The sequence below is a fragment of the Geospiza fortis genome, unplaced genomic scaffold (genome assembly GCF_000277835.1).
Source record: "Geospiza fortis unplaced genomic scaffold, GeoFor_1.0 scaffold54, whole genome shotgun sequence".
Classification (NCBI taxonomy): Eukaryota; Metazoa; Chordata; class Aves; order Passeriformes; family Thraupidae; genus Geospiza; species Geospiza fortis.
Genome location: NW_005054301.1, coordinates 16,162,384 through 16,189,115, shown reverse-complemented (window position 1 = coordinate 16,189,115; position 26,732 = coordinate 16,162,384). Strand labels below are relative to the sequence as shown.

The 26,732-nt window shown below is 39.3% G+C and overlaps 1 protein-coding gene across 2 annotated transcripts in view; it reads right to left on the bottom strand.

The window, feature by feature from the left end:
• Nucleotides 1–26,732, bottom strand: part of RAD51B (RAD51 paralog B) — a 394,406-nt gene that overhangs the window by 184,709 nt on the left and 182,965 nt on the right. For both annotated transcript variants that reach the window (XM_005417527.2, XM_031064350.1), the window contains exon 8: nucleotides 23,064–23,160. In XM_005417527.2, the coding sequence (XP_005417584.1) occupies nucleotides 23,064–23,160 (97 nt within the window). The remainder of the gene's footprint in view (nucleotides 1–23,063; nucleotides 23,161–26,732) is intronic.

Here is a 26,732-nt window from a genome sequence, read left to right as displayed (position 1 = left end):
GGTTTATTTTGATTGGCCTATCATTTAATATTATTTCTTTTTTAAAGAGAAGGCTTCATACAATAAGGGAAATGAACTGCTCTCCTCGTATTCCTTAGGATACACAAGTCACTCCTTCAGCAACATTTACTACATATAATTTACTACCAACCACAACCTTGATCTTTTACTGTGTTGTGTTCTAGGAGGACACCGTTCCTGACATTTAATCCATAGAAACAAATTTCAAAGTTACCTTTTTTTTTTTTTTGAGAACCGGAGCCAAGGAAGTTTTTTTATGATCTCAACAAAGGTATATGTCTTTAATGCTAGAATTGCAAATATCACAAGAGGCAAGATGTGAAGCGTAGGATGTGTTCAGCTAAGGAATTGATAATGCCTGAAATTTCCTAATTGACAACACTTATGTATGCAAATTTTTTTACATATATTCTCTCAGAATTATGACTAGCGTCTCCATCTTCAAATTCTATCTTGGACAAATGCACCTGAAACCACTGGTGCTTAGCTTTTGGCTCTAAATGCCATTTTGGGGTTTTTTGTGGTTTAGTTGGGTGTTTTGATGTTGTTGTTTTAAATCAATGAGTGGTTGACACAGACTGCTCTGCAATTTCCAAAGTAAAGTATTTCACTATTAGATGGAAAAAGATTTGATAATCATAGGAACTCCAAAAAAAACCAAAACCAAAACATAAAAGGAATGACCATTCATCCAAATTGCCCCAACAGATCAATTGGAAAAGACTTCTTCTGTAGACTTCTGTGTGGTTATCAATTAATCTATCTACATGTATATACACATGCACAGGCACACAGATCTCTTCTATTATATACTAAACCAGCCTTGTGTTTATTTAGGAGAGGTTGGTGGACTGTCAAAGTCACAGCTGGTTCAGACACTCATCTCCTGAAGAATATATATTCTGAAAGGAAACTACACATTAGAATTTGATACTCCTGTCTTTTGAAGAAGCCTAGCTTGAGCAACTTTGGAAATGGGATTTAAAATATTTTTAGATCAGCCAAAGCAGCTAAATAAAAGGGCTTTACAAATGTAAGCTGAAAGTCTCCTTTAATTTTACTGAATAACTTCCGTATTTTTTTTTTTCATTTTTCAACAGGCCTAGAACAACCAAAAAAAGAATCATATTTGGAGAAACTATCTCTACTAAGCATTTTCTCTGAAAGAATATTAATATATCATTCTGCATGCCTTTATCCTCTGCAACTTCACCTCCTTGACTTCCTGAAAAGATCCCTCAGATCAAAGATGATGACTAATTTCTATATGGAATTGTTTACAGCAGGATCAGGTATAAACAAAGGTGAAATAATAATAATAATAGAACCACACAGCACTTGCATTGCAATCTGTAATCCAGTCAAGCTAGTAATTGAACATTTTAAACTATCCTTACAGACATGGAGGAGACCACTGCATGCATTGGGAAATAATTCAGCAATTTCAGTAACAATTGTGAAGATGAGCATGGAGTGCAGCAACCAAATAGAACAGAAAGATCCATTATCCTTTAAGTTGGAACTCAGTCAAAAGGAAGTTGAAACCACCACTTCACCATGAGATACTCAGGAGAGACAGTTATTTCTGAGGAAGTGAAGTTGCACAAAAGTTCTGACAGATAACAGGAAGCCAATGGAAAAATGAGATGTTAATTCACAATAAGACACAAGCGACAGCCTCCATTTGCTGACTCTCCTGCTTTCTTGCCAGATGTAGCAAGAACATGCCATTTGCAAGACAGACAATGTTTTTCTGAATCCACAAAAATCACAAAGCAAGGTCACTTTAACTTAAATCCCATTTACAAACAGCAGGGCTTGGGTATGTTGGGAAAGAAGTGCTGAGAAAAGAACCCAGTTCCTCCTGAGTTGACAGCGGAGAACTCCTAAATCTCTTCTCATTTGTGACCCTTCAATTCCTCTTACTGAGTAGGCTTGATCTGGAGTATGAAGTATAAGTATGAAGTACTTATTGGAGAAAAAAGAACAACCCACAGTACCATAAGGCTTGATAAATAAGAAACTTGCCTCCCGAAAGTCTTCATTCACAAAACATTTTAAAGGTTACAATATTGTAGCTGGTATTCAATTTAGATCCAGCAAGTAAAAAAAACTCAAGCAGAAAGCAGGTCTTACACAAGTCAGAATGTATAAACACTTGTGCAGGGACTATAAGGACTAAGTTGTTCTTTCTCAATAAATTGGCTGAAGTAGCTTCAAAAATATCCAGTCCCTTTTAGTACCTTCCATTAGGCATCATCTCATTAATCTAAACACATGAAATTTGGTCACCCAAAGGAAAGACAAATCCAGAGGGTCTCTCCTGTGGTTTATCCTTCCCATATTTTAATTTATGGACTTCAGGGCTTCATTGGAAATTTTCTCTTCTGTAAATAGACTTAGCTAAAGTTTTTATGAGCCATGGATTGCCAAGTGAGATCCTGAGTACTTCTTCAGCTAACAAGCCAGGATTCAAGGCTCATTCCTGTTACTTTCAATGGTTCCATGGTAAAAACATTCCTTGCCCTAAATTGACATAATATGGGAGCACACACAGATTTCTATCAGATACCTCCAAATTCCATCAAATATCTTCATCCAGAAACCAACCTAATGTTCTACTTTCAAACAACCAGAACCAAGTCCTAAATGGAGACTTTAAAGAATAGGCCAATTTGTGAAATGTATCACAACACATTCATCTGTAGGTATAAACCAGTGTTTACCTGTTCTGAGAGAAGCTGGAACATTTGGGCTGTGTTCTTTGACTAGAAGGCCTTCACCTACACATAATGCTCTCAACCTTAAGCTGGGAACCTACAGTCTTTTGAGTACATACTGCTCAAGTTGCTTCCACTTTACCACTTTAGAGTGCAGTTTACTCTGCAGCCCACTGAGAGAACTTGGCCTACATAGGCATTTTTATAAACCATCATTCCTGGCATCAACATATCCTCAAACTATCCTCTGCCCATAACATAGTGAAGTAACTGGATATTACTTTACTATGTTAAAAACTAATCTCTGTCTTTTTTTTTTCTCCTGAATATCAACTTCCAGGCTGCCAGCCCAGTCCTGGTGTTCCTAGGCTGCCAGCTGACCATACTAGGGCACTGGGGACTCACACACTGGTAAATATTTCAAGAGCCATGGCTACAACAGCTGTTTTCATCATCACTGCTTATATTGTAAAGATATTTACACTGACAATAATTTCTGCAAAGAAAAAAATCTTGAGTCATCTGTAGGGAAACTCAGACTTTTCTTTCTTTGTCCTCCTGCTCCTGTAACTGATCAGGCTCTTGAGACTGATGAGGGATGCTGGGCCATGCTCACTAATCACAAAATATCTCCTGACATACTTTAACATAGTCCTGTAATATGTAATGTGATAGAAAAGAATGAAATCCCACTTTATATAAGTGGCTAATCTCATTGGGACCTGTTTCTGCACCGGATTATCACTTTTCACAGCAATAATCTACATCTGCCTATAGAGAAAACTACACAGAACCAGACAGCAAAGGTAAACTCACTTATAGCTGTGGAAGTCATTGATGGCCTCAGTACAATTTAGAAATCCCAATTGGATAGAGGCAGGTATTATTTTGGACATACTTTTAATGTCTATAGATCACAAATTAACAGCTTTTATAATGACAGTGACAGCAATCAACCACTTTAATATTCCCCTTAAAACAGAGCACACATCCACACATCTTGCAAACCTTACCACACATCTTGCAGATCTGACCTGTGGTTTTCATCTAAGCCCTCTGCATCCAGCACACTGGCAAACATACAGAGCTTCCTGAGCCATCCAGAATCTCAGTGAATCATTGTTTGTTTTCTAAATATTACTGGCCACAGCTCAAAGGAACTTTTCTATGCTTTTGATCTCCACTACAAATGCAAAGGAGTGCATGTGGCCAGGAAAAGCTGCATCCATCAAGAGGCTATGAAAACTTCTGCCTGGAGAGTCAGTAAAAAAGGAAGGTAAGCTCTTCCACAACAATTATTTCTACAAAAGTTCTTTATATATTCAGAAACTGTAATTTTCACCCATCCATCCTTTCTCAGAAACCCAGATATTCCATGAGGGCATGTTTCAAAAGAACACATGGTTTGTGCACCTCACCAAGCTCGCATGCAGAAACTGACAGTGTACACACATGCCATCAGTGAGAAGGAATAAGTTACTTCTTAGGCATAATGCCTAGAAAATTGAAAGAAAAGTTTTCCATGAAAATATTCTATAAAAACTTCTAGAAAAACATATAAATATTGTTAGTGAAGTGCAGAGTTATAAGTATGCACTTTACTACATGCCTTAGGATGATTTCAGATCTTCATTTCTTCCACAGATGCATTTCTTTGCTAGGTTCTGACAAAACTGTTCACAAACTGAATGATTACACTGCAAAATAATGTTATGCCTTCATCTATAAAACATAGAAAATAAACTGGGCTTTCATTTTCCAGTCTCATTTTCCCTTCCCCTTTCATGGCTGCACATATAGTCAGCAGAGTTTCCTGTGAGCATCCACCCTAGTCTAAACCTCAAGAAGCTAGGTTGAGGACTCTTTCTATACAGCTGTTCCATGTGGTCTTAAATCTATCAATAACTTGCATATCAGCTTCAAGCTTCACAGGTGAGCTGTTCCAAAGTTGTCACCCACACTGTTAAGGAAGCTGTATCTTTCTAAGGCTGAAGTTTTACCACTTGTTCCAGTCATTGCACACTCATACACATTTGCCAGCCCAGGCAAGAAGAATGAACTGCCAAATAACAATTCCAAGCGTAACTACCACTGTAGTCTCACATTGTCACCAGACTGCTAAAGCCTTTTATGGAAAAGACCTCTACAACCTGGACTGGTTTTTGTGGTCTCCCACAGTATCTCCATACCCTGCCTAAATTCTGAGAATCAAAACTGAACACAAATTCCAGCAGAATTCTACCACTCCTGGGTACAGAAACAAACAGCATTCCTCCTCTCTATTTGGAAATCCTGTTAAAGCATATCAGGATCCCATCAAGGGGCTCTTGACCAGAGCTGATTAAAAAGACAGTTTCTGCTGAGGAAGTTCCAACTACTTTCCCACCCTGGGATAATCTCTGGGATCATGGTTTAAGGCTGTTTCTTATGCTGTATGCACAAACTTGCATTTTCCCCTTGATTCACATTGCCTTTACTTGGCTACAGTAGAACTACACAGAATGATGGTTAATCTTGAAAAAGGATCTAAAAACCAGACAAGGAGAGAAACTGAATAACCCATTAAATCATGAACATGACCTATAAAAGTTGTGTGCAAGTATGCTGTGAGTCAAAAAGGGGAAAGCTTTCTGTCCCGTTGTCCACCTTGGAAAATCTCCTGGGAAACCATCACATTGATGGAATGCATCTGGCACCATTGCACAGAATTAAATTCACAATTGAAAATTAATCTTCAAAATAGTTACTAGTTATTGCTGGTATTTAGAAGGAAAGTGTCCCTTCATTCTAGCATTCTTGTATGCACTATTACTTCAAATAATTTGGACATTTTGGGGAGCATGGACACTCATTTTATTAATCCGTTTCAGTCATATGCATTTACAGTTGTCTTCAGTACAGATTGAAACTTTCATTTTAGGGCAACAGATTGTATCTTGAAATGAAAACAGTCAAGAGGACTGTAACACATGGACCTACCCTGTTCCCCTAGGGTGCATCAGATATTTATCTGTAAAGCCCAAGGGCCAAAGGCCAAACTTTAAGATCTATGTTACATTATCTTTTATTTGTTTCATTTTGCAACATTTGTTGCACAAGCATGAAAGTGCAAACAGAATGATGCTTGCTTCCTTATCAGTGACCTGTCTCCTCCAAGATTTATCCAGTGGCCAGAAGTAGGTTCCGCAGCACCATCACTGACTGACTTCACAGATACTGGATTACCCTATCAGTAAGCCTTCTGGGAGAAAAGTCTGGACAGGGAGCAAAAGCTTTTGCTTACATACACATTCCTTCTTCACTAACAAGGAAATAACTCAAACTAATATAAATATCAAGACTGCTTGCTTTAAACACATCCATGCACACACACACACAAACACATATATACACACACACACACAGGGCCTTAAGCCTAGAACCACAGAGAACCTGCTGGTGGAAACTGTTAGTAAGAGATGTTCAGAAAATCAGGTCTATCTGCCAGCTTATGGCTGCAACTTCTCCAAGCTTTTTGTGCCCAAGTGCTTAAAGTTCAAAAAACTGCGGTCTCTTGACTTTAGACTGTAGTTACTTAGAATTTCTGACTCAATCTTTGGCTGAGTGAAGTACAGGTCTTCATGGAGTGAAATACAGGTCTTACTGTTGGGTCATTAGCTTGGCCTAAGTCAAGAAACTGATGGGTTGTAGAAGAAAGGTTTCACCTTTAGGTCCCTGGTTTGCATCCAATACAATAGCCGGTAGTAGCTGAATATCATAACCATCAGTTGTTTACTGTCTGGTGTAAATTAATTTGCCAGCTTACCAGTTTCACTGCATACTGCAGGATCTACATTGTCAATGACCTTCACAACAACTTCAGACATCCAGCAAAGGACTGAATGAGAGCCTGAGCTTCCATGCTGAGTGATGGGATGTGGAGTCTCCAGAAGAAAGCTGAAATACACTGATAAGCCAGTAGAACACCTTTTGTCACCACTGCTTGGGTTCAACAGTCCCAGGACCAGAAGAAAGAGACCACGGTTTGCAGAGAGCTCAGCTTAGTGCCTTACAGTAATACTAAAATCTATTAAAAAGTACAGTCTGGTTTTAGCAAATATTTTTCTAACTACAGATGTAAGTAGAAGGCACAGCTGTTTCTGTCAATACCCTGAAAGCACCAAAACTCTTTTCATCTAGCCTATATTAGGTACTAGGAAAACGTTAATGTTGACCATGAGGTGTGATTTAAAAGAGTCTCTTCAAACACACCTTGGTTACATCTGGTTAGTCACAGTAAGTTCAGAACTGATGTTACGCCCAGTTACTTTTTCAAGGAATGTCAACATTTGAGGGCTGTAACTTACTGGCAGTTTAGTGTTATCCTGGGATTAATATGAGAAAAGGGAAGTGGGCTGTGAGTTACAAGGGGAGGTACTGCAAGAGATTTGGCGGCAAGAGTTCTCATTAAGCCAAAATTAGGGATGTCCTAGGTCTGTATGTATGCTATTAATCGCTACCTGGGGCTTACCAACTGCGCCGGCAAGGTATATACAGACATAAATGGTTTTTTCACCAACCTAAAACCCTCTAACTTTAGAGATTCCCACAACCAACAAAAGTAGTTTTTCCATTAAAAAATTCATTGCTTATTTCAAGAGGAAAAGAATTATCCTACCTGCAGAGTTCAGATTTGGGGGAAAAAATCCCCAGAATTTCTTCAAGTTCTCTTAAATACATTCTAAACTCAGAAGGCTTCAGAAGAGAAAATATTTTTCTACTCCTGACTTCAAGCAGCACTATTCCATCTCAAAATTTATTAAGTATTTACTAACCTGAGTTGACAGAAAAGATAATCTTCAAACCATCAGCACATTTAACAGCATCAAAGTAAGTAGATTTATAACTAGGGAATTAGCTATTAGGAGAATTAAGATCCCTGTCCTTTGAAGGAGTCCCAGTTAATAGATCCAGTACATATTGGAGATTCAACAAAATGTGTAACCTTGTGTATAAACTGATAAACAGGTCTAACAAACATAGCAAAACAAAGAAGAGCATATATAGAAAATTACAGTAATAAAGTACAGAACAGACTAAAATGCAGCATCATAAGCTTCCAGAATATTTCCAGCTGGAAGGGACCTCAGGTCTCTCATCCCACCTCCAGTATCTGGGACAGCTACCTCACACCAGCTTACTCAGGCCTTTACCCATCCAGATTTTGAAAACAACTGATGACACTGCTCTGTGCAGTCTGTAGTGTTCAGAGCGTAAAGGGAAAGAACAAAAACAGGCAGTCCAGAAAATGCAGAAGGGAACACAAAAGAACCTCAAAGTGACTGTCACAGAAAGGAAAAAAGGGTAAGGGAAGAAAGTATAGTTATTCCAAAAATAAGAAAACAAGTACAGGAGAACATTTTTAGTACTTCAATTTATCCAGAAGACTAATGTGAAGAGTCTGATTCTTTAATCATTGATTTTATAAAATAAAACATCAATCCAAAACCAAAACAAAACAGAAAATCTTTATGCCCTTTAAGCCATCTCAGCATAGACTCCAGAACCTGAGATACATCAAATCACCCACTGCTTTCAAATCCTGCTGAGCTGTGTTTGACACATATCTGCCAAAACTTTGAGGATAAACAATGAATGACACTATTTTGTATGCTGAACTTTGTAGTTCCACCAGATATGAAGCTGATTGCAAGCCCTCCAACTAAACACATCTACTACGTGGCTCTTTTAATGTTTCCCACTTCAAGGAACTGGGAAATTGCAGAAAAGGATGGCAGGGCCACTTTTAGGGCTGTGAATTGAGAGATTTAGATAAAAAATTTAAGTTTTGTTTCCTGACCTATTTGTTCCGTTATCACAATTCTGATTGCAGAACCTCCAAGCACAGGACAGCTTTAATGTTGTTGGAAATGGGGAAGAGGAAGAATGCTTGCTATCAACTCTGCTGCCTCTACATGGTCAAGCCAGATGAAGACAAAAATGGAAGAACAAAATTTTCACCACTTGGTTTCTTAACTGATAGTAACGAGGCACACAGCACTATTACAGCTCAGAAACTGGCAAAAGGCCCTGGCTGGAAGAGTTTATACTGATCACAATCAGTCCAGGCATCACAAGATTCTATGAGACTAAAGGGTAAAAAATATTTTCCCTTCAGACTCTGCTACCTTTTCTTACTGATGTGACGTGCTATCACTAGGTCTTGATGTCTTGATTTGATGTTTGAAAGACCTGCGTGTCATCGACAAGAGTGTGACTGCCTCAATAATTGAATCAATATGGAACTGTGTCCCTGGAGATGGAGAGGAGACTGGGAAGGCAGCAGAGGCAGCCAATGAGACAAATAAGAGGTCTTCTTCTGAGGTTAACTAGGAGGGAGTGCATGCCATGTAATGTTTTGATGACCACCATGCTCGCTCCACAACAGACAGCACAGTGAGATAACATTAAAATCTAAAATGTCCTCCTGTTGAGGTTCAGACAATGGTACCAAAGGTAGCAAGATTATTTTAGCACTCAAAGTAAGTAATCAGGTGATGACAGGGAGCCACATCTGAGCATCTGAACTAAGAAAACCCCAGAGAGCTTCAAGTGCCCATGACGCAGTCTTTTCCAACTGAGTGTAAATAGGACATGTCACCTCACCCAACACCCTGGACCAGAATGTTTTGAAGGTAGCAAAGGAGGAAACCACACTGCAAAAAGGAAGCAACAAAAGCAGTTTTAAAAAGCTTGCAGGCTTAAACCAACTGTATCATAACCAGAAACAGCTATTAAATTCTGAAGTAATAACACATATTAGCAATTAAACTGCTGGAACTGGACAGCAATTTCTCAAACATTTTCAATGGCACCATTGAGTATAGGAACTGTTCATGACTATATGCAAGGCAACCACTGGCAAGGTACTGGTTATCAGAGCAATTAGAATATGGCACACCACTACCACAGGTACCTGTGGAAAATGCAAGACAAACACCACATAATTTCATATGGAACTAACAAGTGGGGCCAACCAGGAAACAGTTTTATTTTTGTTTTATTCTTCTAGTGGTCTAGCAAAAGTAAAACATTACAAAACAACATATTTTTAATTTGAAGGGTGCAAGAATGGTGAGAGAGAGAAAAAAAGGAAACATTGAGACAATAACCCGATGTTCTTTTCTGTAACATGTCTGTAGTTATGATCAAGGACCTCTACCTTGTCTCCTTTTTGTGTTCAAGATTTTTATTTTACCAGCAAAACCACATTTCCACAGAACATGCTACTTCTGATAAAACACATTTTTGTTTTCATTCATATCACAGTTGTCACAAAAATTTTCAGCACAATCAAAATAAGTACTTTATCATGTTGAGATCTGCTGAAAATCCACTGTTTTACAGACACAGAAAGTTGCAATCATTACTTATCTGTTCAAAATGCTTTAGACTCAAAATTGTGCTATACCAAAATGCAGGTGACCTTCTACCACCTTAAAAAAAATCTCCAAATCTTGGGCTCAAGCTATAATTAAGTCAAAGCACGTATTACATACCAATGAACTTGCCTTCAATTACTATTCAGCCTACAGGACACAAATACCTTGTTAGAACAAGGGAGGAAAACAAAGTATCCCTAAGGAAAATCCACAGCTCATTCAAAAAGTTTTCCAAGTCCTTTGCACTGTCATTACGGCACTAAGGTGATATAACCTCCTCTCACCCATAGGACCTTCTCATCCAGGCACTTCATTTTAACAGAAGGCAGGTTCATCTCAGGTTATATCTACACTGTGTGTGGTAAATGCTAGAAAGATTATGCTGTGCTGACCTCTCTGCCCCTGTGACTCATCTGCTGCTGGAACCCTCTGGATTCCAACAGCTCATTTCACACTAGCTCACATGACCATCACAGCGCTGACTAAGAAGCAGATGCACCCTCAGGAAAAGCAGAACTGGACAGTTTTGGATGGTAAGCCAAGACAAGGACTTGGCCAAAAGCCATTAAGGACTTGACATGCTGATCCCATGCTGTTCAGAGTTACCTCATACTAACCTGGAGGAAAATAATGTCACCCACCAGCTTTTGCTTGTTTGTACGATTCTGGTGCACAGTTGAAAGAACAAACTAAAGGTTCCATTAGGTTTTTGGCATTTTTAGCTGAACCCACTGTGAACTTTTCCTCTTGAGATTCAGATTCGGTCACTGACAGGCACTCTATTAGCTTGAAGGCACTAAAGTTTGTCCTAAACTTCATTCCTACCAAACATTAACAAGAAAAGATTTACAGACTTCTAAAGCTCAAAAAAACCCTGCAGGCCCATCTTCTTAGTCACTCAACCTTCAGTGGGTAGCAGTTTTCAGTGGGTAGCATAATTCTCAAACATGACAGGCCTTGTTTCAAGTCTTAAAACATCAACATTATCAGTTTGAAGTTAAAACAGAGGGAGTAGCAAGGGAAAAGTAAGTTCGGTGGTATTTATGAAAAATCATTCAGCAGCAGATGCTGATGATGACTGAATCCAGGAATTTGGTACTTGAGGCAAATGTTTACTGCCACTGAGATGTGACTGTAGGCCAAAGCGAGACAAAATGTCATATTTCATAGCACAAACAACAGTAAATGAAAGACATGGCAACTCAGGCTTCAGCACAAATGAGCTTGTCAAATCCCATCAGCTAAGATTTGAACTGTTACCCTGCTGAAATGCCTACTGTTATTTCTTGTGATCAAGTATTACCTGAGCTCAGTAACCACAAGTCAGGCTACAGGCATTAACAGCTTATTATTAAACCCTTCTACTGATCTTTGGAAGTGGTCTGTATTGCCTGACTCACACAAAAACACACAAGAGAAAACATTTTGTATTTTTGCTTAAGAAGCAAATCCCCATTAGCGAGTAACTTGGCACAGCAGTGTCAGACAACCAGAAGAGTTGCTGTGGATCCCCCTCTAACTACCCTGTGAATGCATCATTGTTCTGTTCCAAACTTGCCTGCTCTGGTTCCCTGTGAGAATGCCCCTACTCTGGTTATGATTCGATGACCTGCAATTGGCTTAGATTCTTCTGCCTTCAGGATGGCTTTGAGCCCTACCAGACAGCATGGAGCTAGCTAGGACCAAAATCTCTGCTTTAACTTCTTATAAGAAGTTCTCTAGTTGATGCACATCAAAACCACCCCATATAATGAACAAACATGCCACGAGCAAAGATCAGTAAGGACTTGTTTTGAAATCTCAGTGAAAAGCCCACTGCAGATGCAGGCTGGAAGAAAGTTAAGGTACAAAATAAATCTTACTAGAGGAGCTGGTTGAAAGTGGGAGTTTTCATGCTTCCAGTTTACTTGAGAAAAATATAGGAGCTCCTACACACTATAAATTCCCAGAACATCTTAGAGCCAAAAGCTTCAAACACTTGAAATAGAATTCTGCATTCCGATTGCTTATAATAAATTTTAATTATGCACCATCCTGCATAATTTACAGTTCTTCCTTAGACCCAAATTACAAAATCCAGCCTTCTGTTTCGCTAAGCAAAATGAATAAACAATGAAATTCGACAAGCCAAAAATCTACTATTTAAAAAAAAAACAACTAAAATTGAAAGATAAGCAAGGGAAGAAAAAATTGGATCGAAGCAGATATTTTAACAACTCTAGAATTTATTTATTTTGCATGTAAGGCATCAAAATTTTTTCCCCATTCCTTCAAAGCTACAGAAGCATAGCTGTTGAAGCCTGAAATTGTAGTTCCATACCCTTTTGCTTTCAAATTAAACAAATGATCTCAGTTTTTGGAGCAGTTTTTGACTCCAGGGAAACTATGCCATTAAGAGAGTGCCAGAAACACATCTAATTGATGCATGTCCCAAGAACAGCTCAAAAGAGGGTAGACATACCACATATAGATTTCAAGGAAATTACTGAAAAGCCACAGAGCTTCAACAGAATGTGATATGTGAAACATAGCATATGAAAGACTTGCTATCAAAAGGGTAAACTCAGTTCGGGAGATATTAATCTGATTACCTAAGAGGTATTATGAATTGGATATGCTCCTTTGTGCACCAAATCCAACCTGGACAGATGGAGGAGACTTTTATGCTCCATTTTCTGTGTTTACGGGACGATCAGGTTACAGAGGTAAAGTTTCAAACAATTTTTTTTACAGTACATGTACAGTGATCAGCAACAACAGATTTTCTGACCATTTCCTTGAGTGGCTTACACAGTCCACAACTTGACTTTGCTGTTCTCATTTTCAGTGTCATTTTCTGTCTGCACCCACCTGACAGAAAATCAGTCCAGCAACACCCTTAAACAAATCACTTCACATAGAGCTCTGAAACTAGACTCGTGCAGACTGAATTCTGGGCTAATTTTATGCAATGCAGGTTCTAATCCAAATGATAGGCAATTTTAATACTTTTCTGCACCATAACTTCCTCTTTCCTTCTTGCCATCATTGGCAATTTTCAGGATCTGTTGACAAAACTAAGTAAAAATAAATCACCTGTTGCAGGCTCCTCCCCTGTTGGATTTACAGAACAATGCCACTGTCAAACTTCCATGCCTGTAAATTAACAAGTCACTGGCCTTGGACTATCAGTTAGCTATTAAAATGTTACTATTTTCCATTATGGTAATAAATGCTTTCAAAAAAATCAAATTTGAGATCTATTTTTGATTTTGTTTATAAACTCCACTTAAAATTGCATCAGAAGAAGGCTTAAAAATCAGTTGTCTAATTAGGACATCTGTAACATGTCATTTTATGCTAAAAAGGCTGTTTGCACGGCTTATCAAGCCCTTTGCCTTGCAAGCTACACCAGCCATCACACAAGGCTACCTTCTGTTTATTTCTCCATCAGCATCCTACATCCATAAGATTGTGCTCATATACACAGGTATATGAATAACAGAATAAGTTTTACAAAATAAAAGGGGAAGGCTTAGCCTATCTCCACTAACACTGCCCTATATAGCTTTTAATTACTTTTAACAAAATGTCTAAATATTTCAGCAGAGAGAGACAGACATCAATCCTTTCGTTAAGGCAAGGAGTACTCGGGGAGAACGGTTTTGGAAAGGGTGGCTTGTGGCAGAAGTGGCAGCTGGTACCCATCCAGCAGCCGTGGCCGCGCCATGAGGGCGCCAGGGCTCGCTGCCAGCCAACTGCCGGGGAAGCAAGAGGGAGAGGCCAGTTCATGGAGAAAGACTGCGGCAGCGTGGGAGGACTATGACCTTTTGATCCCCAAGATGTTCCTGATGTACCAAAGTGACATGTCAGCTCTAATAAGCTGCACTCTCAGACTGGTGGCAGGGGCCTACAAATTACTGTGAGATCTGAAGGCATTTGTTCTGATGATCCTGGCCTGGATGGGGCATATCAGTGCTCACCCAGCAGGGCAATCTGACAGTCTGCCCAGCAATTCCCAACGCAGGGGTTGTAACCTCCAGCAGGGTCACAGCCGCACAGAGTGGGGTCGCAAGCCTGACAGAGATGTGATTGTTTGTGTTAGTCTTTGGGGTCGCAAGCTTGGCTGGGGTGAGTTCACCACCAAAAACAGAGGCACAAACCCAAACCATTTGGGAACAGCTGGTCTAACAGATTTTGCACTGAAAAACAACTTCCGGATATTCAGCTGAAACATGCCCAAACTACTGCCTTACATATCCATGTGCCAGCCAGAAACAAGGACTCCCCTGCCAGGTATCAGACTGCTCAAATTACTCCCTAAGAATCATGGCTGCATATTCAGTAGTAACATCTGGTTTGCTTTCTTTGTGACAAATTTTCCATCGTTAACAGTGCAGCTATTCATACTTGAGCCATTGTCTTTTCTACCCTTCCTGGTGCTAGTTAGGCATCAGCTCATGCAGGAATATTCTGTAGGATGCCTGAGGGACTGAAACAACAGCAGGACATTTTAGGAGAGCAGAAATTAGTAACAACATCGCTTTCCTTTAGTTAAGCTCTGGGCATTTTCTCTTTCTACCATTTCTTCACCCATCTTCCTGTACTGCACTGTGACCACTTGGGTTGCTCTCCTCTGAATACTTCTTTTTTTATTTTTTAGTGTAACTGATACTATAAGAAGACTAGTAGAGTCCAGACTAGATGAATCTTGTGCACGTGAAGCATGCAAAATCGGCTCATGCTCTCTATTTTAATTAAATTAAGAAATAATGCACCAACCGTATACTCTCTTCTATTGTTGTGTTGTTTGGGTTTCAATGTAATATTTTAGGAGCAGACTGTCACTGGGAAGAAGTTGACAGAGCACACGACAGAGCACCCAGCTTCAACCTCCAAAAAAGTCTAACAGGGTATAAACTTCTATCATTTAAGACAATAAATTATTATTGCAATAATAAAGCAGGAAATAGACACAAATTAAGCAGAAACACCAATGTTCTCTTTTTACGATTAAGGAGAATCATCAATCATAGAAACTGCCTGAGATTAACAAGGAGCCACTTTTTTCAAACATCCTGCAGTAAACCCAGAGGAAACCCAGCTGGAACTGCAACTAGAATATAGGCATGAGACTCTAAAATTATCCTCTGTCCCCTCACCCTCACCTTCTCTTTTGGTGTAGCATTTGCATCTCAGGTCACTCTTAACTGCTTCATGTTCTGCAGGTGAGCCATGTGTTTCATGTAATGCCACAAGCCAAATGTAATCCCCATAGTGATGTTTTCCTGTGTATCAAAATCCTTCTAGTCCCTTCCAGTTCCATCAGAAGATCCAATGATGGTTCTATAAAACTCCAGAATAAATGGGACTGAATGCTACAGACTGCTGAATATTTTGTCCTCAGCTTCTGTAGAGATTTAAGGATAACCCACTGTGAGTTAAAACAGAATTTAATTGGTCATTGTGCACAGGGGCAAGTGGTGTTTGGCTTTTTCTTATCCTTGAATTAATTTTTTACAATGTAATTTGAAGGATAAGGTCCACCAACACTGAGGTGCAATGTGTAGGGCCGCAGAAGGAATTCGAACCAAGCCAGGTCCCATGTTTCTGACTTAAACCACTGATTTACAGGACCACAGTAAAATGTTCTGTATTCACCTACATTGACATATGAATTAATCTTACTTTTAAACATTTTTAGGGCATAAGGAAATGATCAATTGTAAATTTTTACAGTACTTTACATCTACATGCCATCAATTGAAATTCAGTGACTGACCCATGCATGATCTCAAGCTTAATGCAGTTACAGGAACAGAGGAGTAGGCTGAGGTGTGCAGCAGGGTTCATGGAAACCCATCCTGCTTTGCACTGGAAGGTGTAGCACATACTCAGTTGCACTTTTTCTCAGTGGAGGTAAGATACATAGCAGCTGAGAGGCAGCAACTTCTAACCACTCAACTATGACTGTAATCACTTCTGTTATTGTGCTTCTCATTATATAGATGAATGATTCCCAGCAAAAGTACCTGAAGGGTTTTTGGATTACAAATTGTTGATTAATGATTCTAAGTCACATCACGTCTTCAGAAAGAAACCACAACAAAGCAGTAAAACTTTGTATGCTCTCATCATGGCAATTAGGATGTGAGGAATGGAGATTCTCTTAAACTGATATATAGAGGTCTTTGAATGCTCCTGCTGACAGTTTTCAACCTTTCTGTAGTCTAGATCAAGCGATTATGCATATGTCATTCAAGCTGGGACTTCCACAGACACATACAGTCTCTGTGACACTGTTTTACTGAGAGATTTATCTTTTGATTAAAAAGCCGTTAAAATTGGCTGGATGTTATTATGCCACTACTTCCCACTTGGTGAAATATAGCATCAAAATTAGGACAGGCGAACATGGCAACCGTTATCGTGAAATCTAACTGCTCCACACCACCACAACCCTGCCTCCTGCAGAAACAAGCAGGGTATCATTTCCCCCTAATGGTTAATATCATTCCTTCCAGGCCCTGTAAGGATGGTGCACTTCCTTGTGCTGCTCTCTACAACCAGAAGGGCTTTTTTCCTTCCACTGAAGCACAGGAGTGCAGACTCCATTATTGTTAAGAGCACACACTAATAAGAAATGTGAATACAGAGCAAGCACAAGAATGAAATCCTATTTTGAGAAGGCTTGTTTTTCCCTACAACATGTATTAATGAGTTTTATCAAGATTGCTCCTCTTTTTGGTGCCCCCTGTTTACCTATCCTGAAGTGGATGTACTATGTTGGCCTCCAGCAGGTTAAGGAACATGAGCTCCTCACCTTTGAGAGTACGTATAGCTAACAATGTTTTTAATGAAAACTGAAATAGTGACTCAAAGACAGAACAGATTGAAGGAATAAAAAGCTTACCACAGAATTGTTAGCTGGTGAAGAGGATTACAGGGTCTCTGCTGGAGCAGATTCTTAAAATGCAGCTGAGACATGAAGTCCAGCACCAAAATAAATAATTAAAAAGAAACAACGCCAGCTGTTTCATTATTGAGCTCACATGCACTTCAACCAGTGACTTAAGCAACTCTATCAACTCTGACACTGAAGTCAGAGATGCCCAAGGCTCGGGCCTGGAGGCAAAATCCTGTGGCTCACTGAGCTCTCTTGTCCCATCATGGAAGGGTTCCTGATGTTGGCCCTAAATGACAATCAAACCTTCAGGTGAGAATAGTAATTAATATCAAAGCAAACACAGATGCAAATCACACAGATGCAAATCTCTACTATGCTTCCATGTATCATCAAGACTGTAGCAAAATCACATAGCAAAAGCTACAACTGTAGCACTTCCTTATCTCCATAAACCAAGAAGAGAACTGCATTAGAAAATCACAAAAATCACAGAATGGGTAAGGCTGGAAGGAACCACAGTGGGTCATTTGGTCCAACCTCCTTGCTCAAGCAGGGTCATGCTAGAGCACATTGCACAGGATTGCATCCAGATGCTTCTTAAATATTTCCAGTGAGGGAGACTCCATAATATCTCTGGGCAGTTTGTTCCAGTGCATGCTCACTCACACAGTAAAGAAGTTCTTCCTCATGCTCACATGCAATTTTCTGTGAATCAGGTTTTGCCCATTGTCTCTTGTACTGCCTGACACCACCAAGAAGGGCCTGACTGCATCCTCTTGCTACTCTCCCTTCAGGTATTTATACACACTGATATGGTCCCCTCTTTAAAGGAATGTGCTTTAATTTTTTTAGGTTTCACACCCACACACTAGTCTCAGTTGGGAAATTTACTCCTCAGTATGCATAGACATGGCCTAATTTACAGAGCATTCAGCTAAAATACTAAAGGCCTAAAACATGCCCAACTCTTAAAATATTTTCCAATGCATTTAAATTCCTATCATTCTGGAGAACTTCACAAGGACATGAAGTATCCTGCATTAGCTTTAAAACTACACGGAGGAAGTATTTTAGAAACTTATTTAACAGCAACTTGATTCATAAACTCACAGTTCCTGCAAAACAGGTATGAATATACTTTTTAATTTTAATTAAGTCATCTGTGGGTCCAACCCTAAGCATTAAGTATATACATAAATCAACAAATAACCAAATCTAAACCAACCAACAGCCTCTGATCTCTGGGGGCTCCTCAGTTCACTTGATAATTCTTCAGTTTTTTCACTCCATTTGGGACCAGGACTGAAAAAAGGAGATTTGAAGGGAGAGAAGTAATAAACTACAGAACTGATCTTACTGAGGTGAAGAGAAGGACAATTCATTATTTTCCCCATAGAAATATTGATTTATTAAGGAAAATAATAATACTTGAAATATTAAGGAAAAAAAGTTGCAGAAGAAAAAGAAAGCCCCAAATTAAAAAAAAAGGTAAACTGAGGCTGGAAGAATAAAACAATTTAACCACAATGTGTCAAGAGATCAAGGGCAAAGCAAGGAAGAGAAGCTGAAGATTCCAGCTTCAAACCTTCCACTTCTAAATGAAAGTAGGAAAATCCTGTGGGTGGGAGATATTATGGTAGTTTAGTGTTCTCCAGTTTCTACAACACAAAAGCCTACTTCTGTTCAACAGCTTAAAAGAATTCAAGATCAGAGCAACAAAGATGAAAAGGTCAGACTAAACTCATTGCTCACACTGTGCACTAAAAATATACAATGCTTTGACAAACCACTTGATGAACACAAATGGCAGAAGACTGAACACTGGCTTCCCCAGATCTAGTGCAAGTTTAGAGACAATTTTAAACGCAAAATAATTCTGACTTTTTCAAACAAATATTTGAAAGTACTAGCTGAGACTAAAGAAGCCCAAGACAGCATTCCTTTTTTTTGCTCGACACTTTGTGCAGGGCGGGAGGAGGATACTGTTCTTGCTCATACCAACACACCCCTGAATTTTTTCCACGAAAGATGGAGTTTGGCTTTGATGTCTGCTAGAGGAAGTTAGAGCTTGCAGCTGGCAAATACATTAATAGCATAGGCACTGGTGGATTAGAAGGAGCCTCAAGTAGGTCATCTTGTTCTATCTCTTTGCAGCACACAAATGAAACACAAATTCCCCTGTCCACCTAGTGCTAAAATATACAGACTTAGAGTTAGTTTCTAAAGACTTTTTATATTAGGTAAAATTTAGTCATGTGAACTTGACAAAAATAGCAAAAATAGCACAGACACAGATAACTTGTTTTCAAAAACCCATTACCAGTCATACAAAATATTTCTACCACTCATGAAGCCTAATGCAGTTTGAACGTTTTTTTTTAAATAAGATATTATTTTAATCAGGTAAGAGCTATTTTTTATATTTAAATGATAAAGCATTAGTTCTTAGGCTACTCCTGGGCTTGTCTGACCACCCCAGCCATGTAAAATAACTTTAGGCTTCTCCAAGTTTTGTTTGACTGGAAGAACTAAACAGAGGCTATTCCACAAAGCAAGAATGGAAGTGAAACATCATCCTCCAGACTATCCCCACTGGTGACAGAGTTTGGGAGATGGCTATGTAAAAATGGTGAAGTAAAAACTGAGTTTGGTTCCTAGGGAAGAAGTGACAGAAGAGACATCCTCAGATGTCTGAGGATTTAAGAGCTAGAGAAAAATATTATTGGTCCTAACTCTTTCAGTTGATAATCTGACAACTATGTAAAGGCCAAATGAATGCAAGAACTCAGACTATAAGTAGCAAAACTTTAGTATTGTATTTATAACTTCATTTGTGGCAAACTGTGCTTTTTTTTTTTTGTCTATCTGGAAGCAGAAGTATGCACAGGTCTGGGAATTTAGCTGGACATAATAACTTTCTACAAGAAATACCAACGAACAGTTCATGAACTCTTACATTGCTACATAAGTAGTAGGATTTTACAGCCAGCACTGCTTTTATAAATCCATTAACGTTCTCATAAAAATCTAACGTATTTTTAGGACACACACACGTAGTTTTCATGCACTAGATTACAGCTTTACAGATGACAAACTCTGAGCCTGAAACAGCTTGACAATGTCCTTTCAGCTTGTTCATCAGACTAACTTTCTGTCACACATCAGATGAACAGCTTCCTTGGTTTCTGGCCTAATCTAACACATAACCCAAGCAATTCCCAAGCATGATCAGAAGCAAAAAAAGAGGACACTATAACATTCCACTTCTTTCTAATAGCACATTTAGTTTGAAATTTTCATCTAAGAAAGATTAACCTTTTAGCAAACCATTTATAGTGAAGGGACTCTGATTTCAGATAGGATTAAACAACATATTAGACATATACAAACCAAGCAGTCTGAGTTGCTTACAGGACTAATAATGTGTTATGGGTCCTTTCACATCTAGGTCACTGGTTCAAATTCAGCTTTAGTTGGTGATGAGTGACATGGAACAATGAGGTAAGAACCCAGTCACACATCTGGCCTCTTATCCTTGACTCTGCAACATATACTCTGTGCATTTGGGCTACTCACCTAACTACTCTTTCCTGTAAATTCTACAACTGTAAAAGAGTAGTAAGTATTATTACTATCTTACTAACTCTAGAAGACAAATTAATTTAGGATTCTGAAAGTACAAAAGATTATCAGAAGTTTATTGCTGCTTTCAGGCTGTTCAAGAGCTAACATCCAAATACATTAAGGGGAAACTTTCTCGGGACAGGTCGACACCGTGATGTTAAAAAAACCCACCAAAACACACTGGCCACATCTGTGTCTTTTGATAGGACGATAAACATGGAAATCAGATGTTGAATGAGTCTGAAATTTCACATTTACTCACAGATAGATAGTAGGGGTTAAAAGGGATGAAAAATGGAAATCCAGAAGCAGCCATTTTACAAACAGTACAGATATAAGGAGAAAAGCCTGTGGTATGGAGATGCACTGTGTTTTTCCATTACACAACACAGGAAGTAAATGCCATATCAATGTTAATCAAGAAAGAAGGGAAAGAAGAGAAGGAAAGGAGTTTATCAGCCCTACATCCCTTGATAAAACTTGAATTTCCAAAGGAGCCTGCACTGTTGATGTCTGTCCTATTCTTGTCCTGTGGCAAAACAAACATGTCCATTTTCAACAAGCATGATGCTGACACATTTTGCTACTTCAGATCCTTAATTAAAAAAAAGGAATGAGAGCAACAAAGGAATAAAACACAGAGCACCAATATATTTTAACTCATTCTTAAGCTAAAAGGTGAAAAGCAGTGGTGGTAGTTTAGGCATAACACGATAGATTCATGAAAAACCTGTAACTGCTAGAAAAATCATTATGCCATCTCTTGAGTAGCCCTGATTCTAGAATATTCTGGAACTATGGCTCGTACACAGCACTGAGAATCTTTCATGTGTGCTGGGAAATTCAGAAACATTTCAACTATTCCATGTGTTTTTCCTAAGTATCTTCAAATATTTTACCCACAGGACAAAAATATGTTTTACTGAAAACATATTTTGTTGTTATTCCCACATCAGAGTCAGCTGTGTTTTTTTTTCTAGAGGAAGCTCATCCATAGCAATTCTAAAGGGCAAGGAGAAGCATGAGCACTGTGATCAAGACAATTTAATAAGACAAGGCACAACAACTTTGTGCCAAGAAGGAAATTATAAATGTGAAAAATTATGCCTTTATCTTCCAAATCTAGTTACCAAATTTCAAATCTTTCTGCCAGAGGTAGGGAGCAGTATTTGAGACATGTACTTCAGAGATACTTTGGCAATGGGTGGAACACCAATAAAAGCCACAATTCTAAAATTATTTAATGGGCCATGCTTTACCAGACTCCTATTGACAAAATTATGAAGTAAACTTATAAATCAGTGTTAAGGCATTGCACTGAAATTACTTGCTACTCCCTGACATTCTGTTTAAATCTACCTTCAACGTCTTTCCCTTGTCCACTGAAATGAGTTGCAGAAATAATGTCAGTTTTAACCACTGCTTAGTTATTTTTGCCACTGAGCTGTACTTGTGTAAAGTCAGACAGGCTTGAGACAACGGTGTGTGATCAACCAGAACACAGAGAAGCTGATCAGAACCATCAGGAAGTGCAGCAAGGAGACGAAGAGGGGAAATACCCATGTTAGGTGAAGTGGAAAGTCTACATGCAATTATCATGCTTTTGCAAGAAAGATGAGCATTGCTGTGCATCATACATTTGGGTCTATGCATGAACTGAATGCTAATTTTTTCTGCATCTGCCCCTCATGAGGGTACTCTGACTATTCTTTGCAAGTGGGGAAAACCAAAATTATAACATTACTTTGTAAACCTCGATTCAGAATTATCTTTTCTTCTCAGCACACTACATCCTCACTATTACTCAAAAAAGTGCTCTTCTCTAATTCTGCACAGAAGACAGAAGCATGAAGAAGTGAAGTAATATATGGCATCACAAAAATCCCCATATTACATTCACACAACAGAGAGATGCAGTCTTAGGCACTGTACTTGAAAACCAAACAAGTGTAATTCAAGGAACAGGACAGAGGATCTGCTTTCCTTCCTTTGTGAGCAGTTGTTTCTCCTTGGAATCTATGATAACCATTAGATAAGATGAAATTTGCACACCAGCCTGAGTATTTCCTATTGTAGCAGCTTTAGAAGACTGACAAAATAATGTTTTAAATGCATGTGAGTGACAGTACAATGCTGAGAAACTGACATGGCTCAAAAATACATTCCCAGCCTTTAGAAAGTATCTGATCCTTTTAGTAACTCCACACACTTTCTTTTTAATTATAAATGGATTTTCAGAGAAACCGGAAAATAATTTTGTTTCAAGACTGTGTTAGGTTAGACTTGATAAACTGACTCACTTAGCCCTCTGTATTTCAACAGAAGACTGCAAGTTACAGTGTGGATTTGTGGCCGTGTAGAGTTTCAGATGTGATAGAAGGGATTCCTTACCTTCAGACAGGGACAAATCATCAGCTGGAGACACCAGGTCTGCCCGGGGCCCAGGGCCACTGCTCAGCACTGTGGTAATCTGATTCGTCAAGATAACCTGCAAACAGACAAGGAGAGGGGGATGGGAAATGAATTGTTATAGCTGCTGGAAGGCACAGAGAAGGCCAGAACTGGAATCCTCCAGGCATAGCATCGAGATGACCCTCTATATTCTGATCTTCAGCAAATTCAACACAGAACATTTTGAACTACCTGCAGAAACTGAGCCAATTGCAAGAAGTGGAGGAAAAGGGATATCGTTAAAAAGATGAAATACTGAACAACAGTATGTTGATACATACAGGCACCTTAAATGAAACTACTGCTCTGAAGAGCTTCATCTTTTGCTCATATTCCATGAACATTTTGATGCTCCTTACAAAAACCCACCATTTTCTTCATAGTCAAATAGAAAATCTATTTTCCAAGTAATTTCCACACAATTTACACACTTTCTTCCTTTGGCTGAAACACAGTGCCATGGAGGAAGGTGTGGTAGGGATACACTCCCATTGATCTGAAGCACAAAAGCACTAAATGTTACAGGGCTATGTTTACAAAAGGGGAATTTTTTAGTGTTTTTCAGGATCACAAGATTCTGATTAACAAAACTATAGCACCCACGGTGCTCTCCTCAGACAGCATGAGCAACAGTCATGCCTGCAAGAGATGAACAATTTCTTTGAACACATACTGGTTTTTAGCAACAGAAAACATTAAGCAAACAGTGCAAACACCACAAAGAGAAGAACGTAGCTATAGCCACAGTTATCTTGCAATGCTTTGGATCTCTAAGTAGCTGCACTTCTTGCAATAACAGTTGGTCTCTGGTGACTGACATAAACTTCAAAAATTATTTTTTTTTAAAGAACCAAAATGATTCTTCTATTCGCACTGAGAGCAGACAAACTCCAAACTCTCTTACAAATTAATGGCCTGTCTTCAGTTGTATTTGACACAGGAGAAAGGCAGAAAGGAATCCTACACAATACTTCGTTGAATGCAGTTTCACTGGAATTTACTGGAACACATTAAGAGATTACCATTGCTAAAAGGAAGAGGAATTTCTCTGCCGTTTCCTCCACTACTTGTCCCTCTCTCTGATCATGGCTTCTTCCTGCTTTGTAACACTTTCAGCAGTAAGATATGACACACTGTCCCCTTTCTTTTCCCATTGTGAGACCCCACACAAGCTGCCTCAGACCAACGAGCTGTGACCTCAGTGGTGGTGCTGCAGGGTATTGTGTCTTCTTCAGGCAGCACGACACGAGGTGCCAGCAGTGTGATGGAGAACGTGACCTTTACAAGACTCTACCTCCCTGCTCATGCCAGCCCACCCAGCTCTGTGCTACAAACAGGCATGATGGTGCCTGAGAGCTTTATGGACTGTATCAACAGCACTAAATTGAGAAGCCTGTAAGTCAAATCTTTGCTTACTGTCTGGGTTTGGAAAGACAGGAGTCTGCTAAGGAAGGCAGGAGCCTCCCCTGAAATTGAGAATGTAAACCCTCCCCACCCCTCCGAATTGCTACAATTTTAAATTAAGGGGCTCTCAGGCAAAGATATGGGAGCAGGCAATAACAGTTCTTTAATAGGGAAGAAATAAAAAGAATGCAATAAACAATACAGTCCACTGGAACAACACTGACAGAGTCAGAACCCAACCTGACACCCTGTTGGTCAGGGTGTTGGTGGCAGTCCGATTGAAAATGTGCCTGCAGTCCTCTGAAGTATCAGGTGTAGTTCTGTTGGAGCAAGGGGGTTCTGTAGAGAAGGATGTAGTCTTCCTCTGAAGATCCAGGAGGAATAGGCAGCTGCTGCTCCTCTGGTGAATCCCGTGGAGAGAAGCTCTGCTGGAGTTTTAGAATCTCAGACTATATCGTGGTAGCAGTGCTTGGCTCCTCCCTCTGGGCGGAGCATCTCACAATGGGATGTTATAGTTCTTATCAGTCATGCACCGACATTCAATAGTCTGTTATCAGCGGAGGTCCCCTCCCGAGGAAGGTGTGAATGTGGTCATTCAAAGAGAGAGATAAGGCAAACTGCTCACTTGACAAGGTAATCAGCCATACAGATGGTAATGGAAAACATCTTGCATGCAATCTTCAACACTTACCCAACAGGAGTTCAAGACTTTCAGAATTCCATAGTGATGCCCCTTCATGCTCAGCTGCTATTGACTACAAGCTCTGAACAAACTTGAGCTAGCTGTGATCACTCTGCACAGCTTAACCACAGGATGCACCTTTTGGGACTGGGCATTTATGATCACTGCAGTGAACATGGACATGGTAGATAACAGCCTTGCTTGGTCATACACCTTGGCTAAGGTACAACTTCCAATCCTGCTAACAGCAAACACACGAGAAACATATTACACCCCTCTGCTGTTTCCCCCAGAGCTGCTGTGTGCACCTACAAGCACTCAAAAGCAGACAGCAAAGGGTCTGGTACACACAGCTCCTTGCTGCCACTGATGGCTGACTTGTTCATAAGATTACAAGGTAGGATAATTCAATTTATTAACAAAGGGGGAAAAAAAGTCACGTTCCCCTTTTTTCTTTCTAGGATACTTATCTTCCATTTTAGTGAGCTAGTTCATCCTTGTGATAGGATGGGCATCAAAACCAGTTCAAGGCAAAAGAAAGGAATAGGCAGCCAAGAGTCAGTAGGAATAAGAAAAGATGTGAGATCTTTCCTTCTTGAAACCATTCTCACTTTGTTTCCAGTGTGCCACAAAAGCCACAGACTCACATAACCATAGTATCCACTACTAGAAAATGTGCTGAAACAGAACACACTAACAAACTTATACTCACGTATTGGTGAGGTATGAAGTTTTCATTGGCACACTTTGCAACGATCACATTATTAACAAGTATCAAGCTCTCTAAGTGATTCAGTCACCCCAGACTTGTGCCAAGATAATCTTTGTGCTGTGCCATCACGTATTTTATTATTTATGCACCACATTTTAAAGAAATGTTGCCATGATTAAGGAACGTTTTTAATAGAAAAAATACCTAAGCACACTATATTTCATATTGCTTTCCTTCAAAGGTAACTAACTTTGAAGCCTTCCAAAAAAAAAAATCAAAAGAAAAATGAACAAGAAGAATAATGCAACTGCTTTTTTTAAAATCTTCCAGATTCCTCCATAACCAGGAACTCCACAGCACTGTTAGCTGTAAGACTGAAAGTCTTCTTCACCTTTTATGTCTAACTCAAGCAATGCCTCTGAACCTGGATTTCAGTTTCTGATGTATCCTTCAGTAACTATTCAATACTAATATCCTAGATTCCCTGCTATACTGTTTAAAAAAATCAGTTAAAAAAAGCAGAGTCCTACCTAAGTAAATGTTCCTCTCTGACGTGTTCTGAGGATGGAAATTAAGCATATTCTGAGTTCTATGACTTCACTGACAGTTACACATTTCCTTAAATACATATCTAAATACTATCTTGAATAAGCAGACTTCCTCTGAGATGAAGCTATATGCATATACAAAATGCTTATTTTGGAATAAATTGAAAATTATTCCCATTTCTCCAAGCCTGCAGAATCAACACAGATGCAGTTCTCCCATAAGATGAGTCCAGCCACAAGACGAGGCTGTTAACTAAGCACTA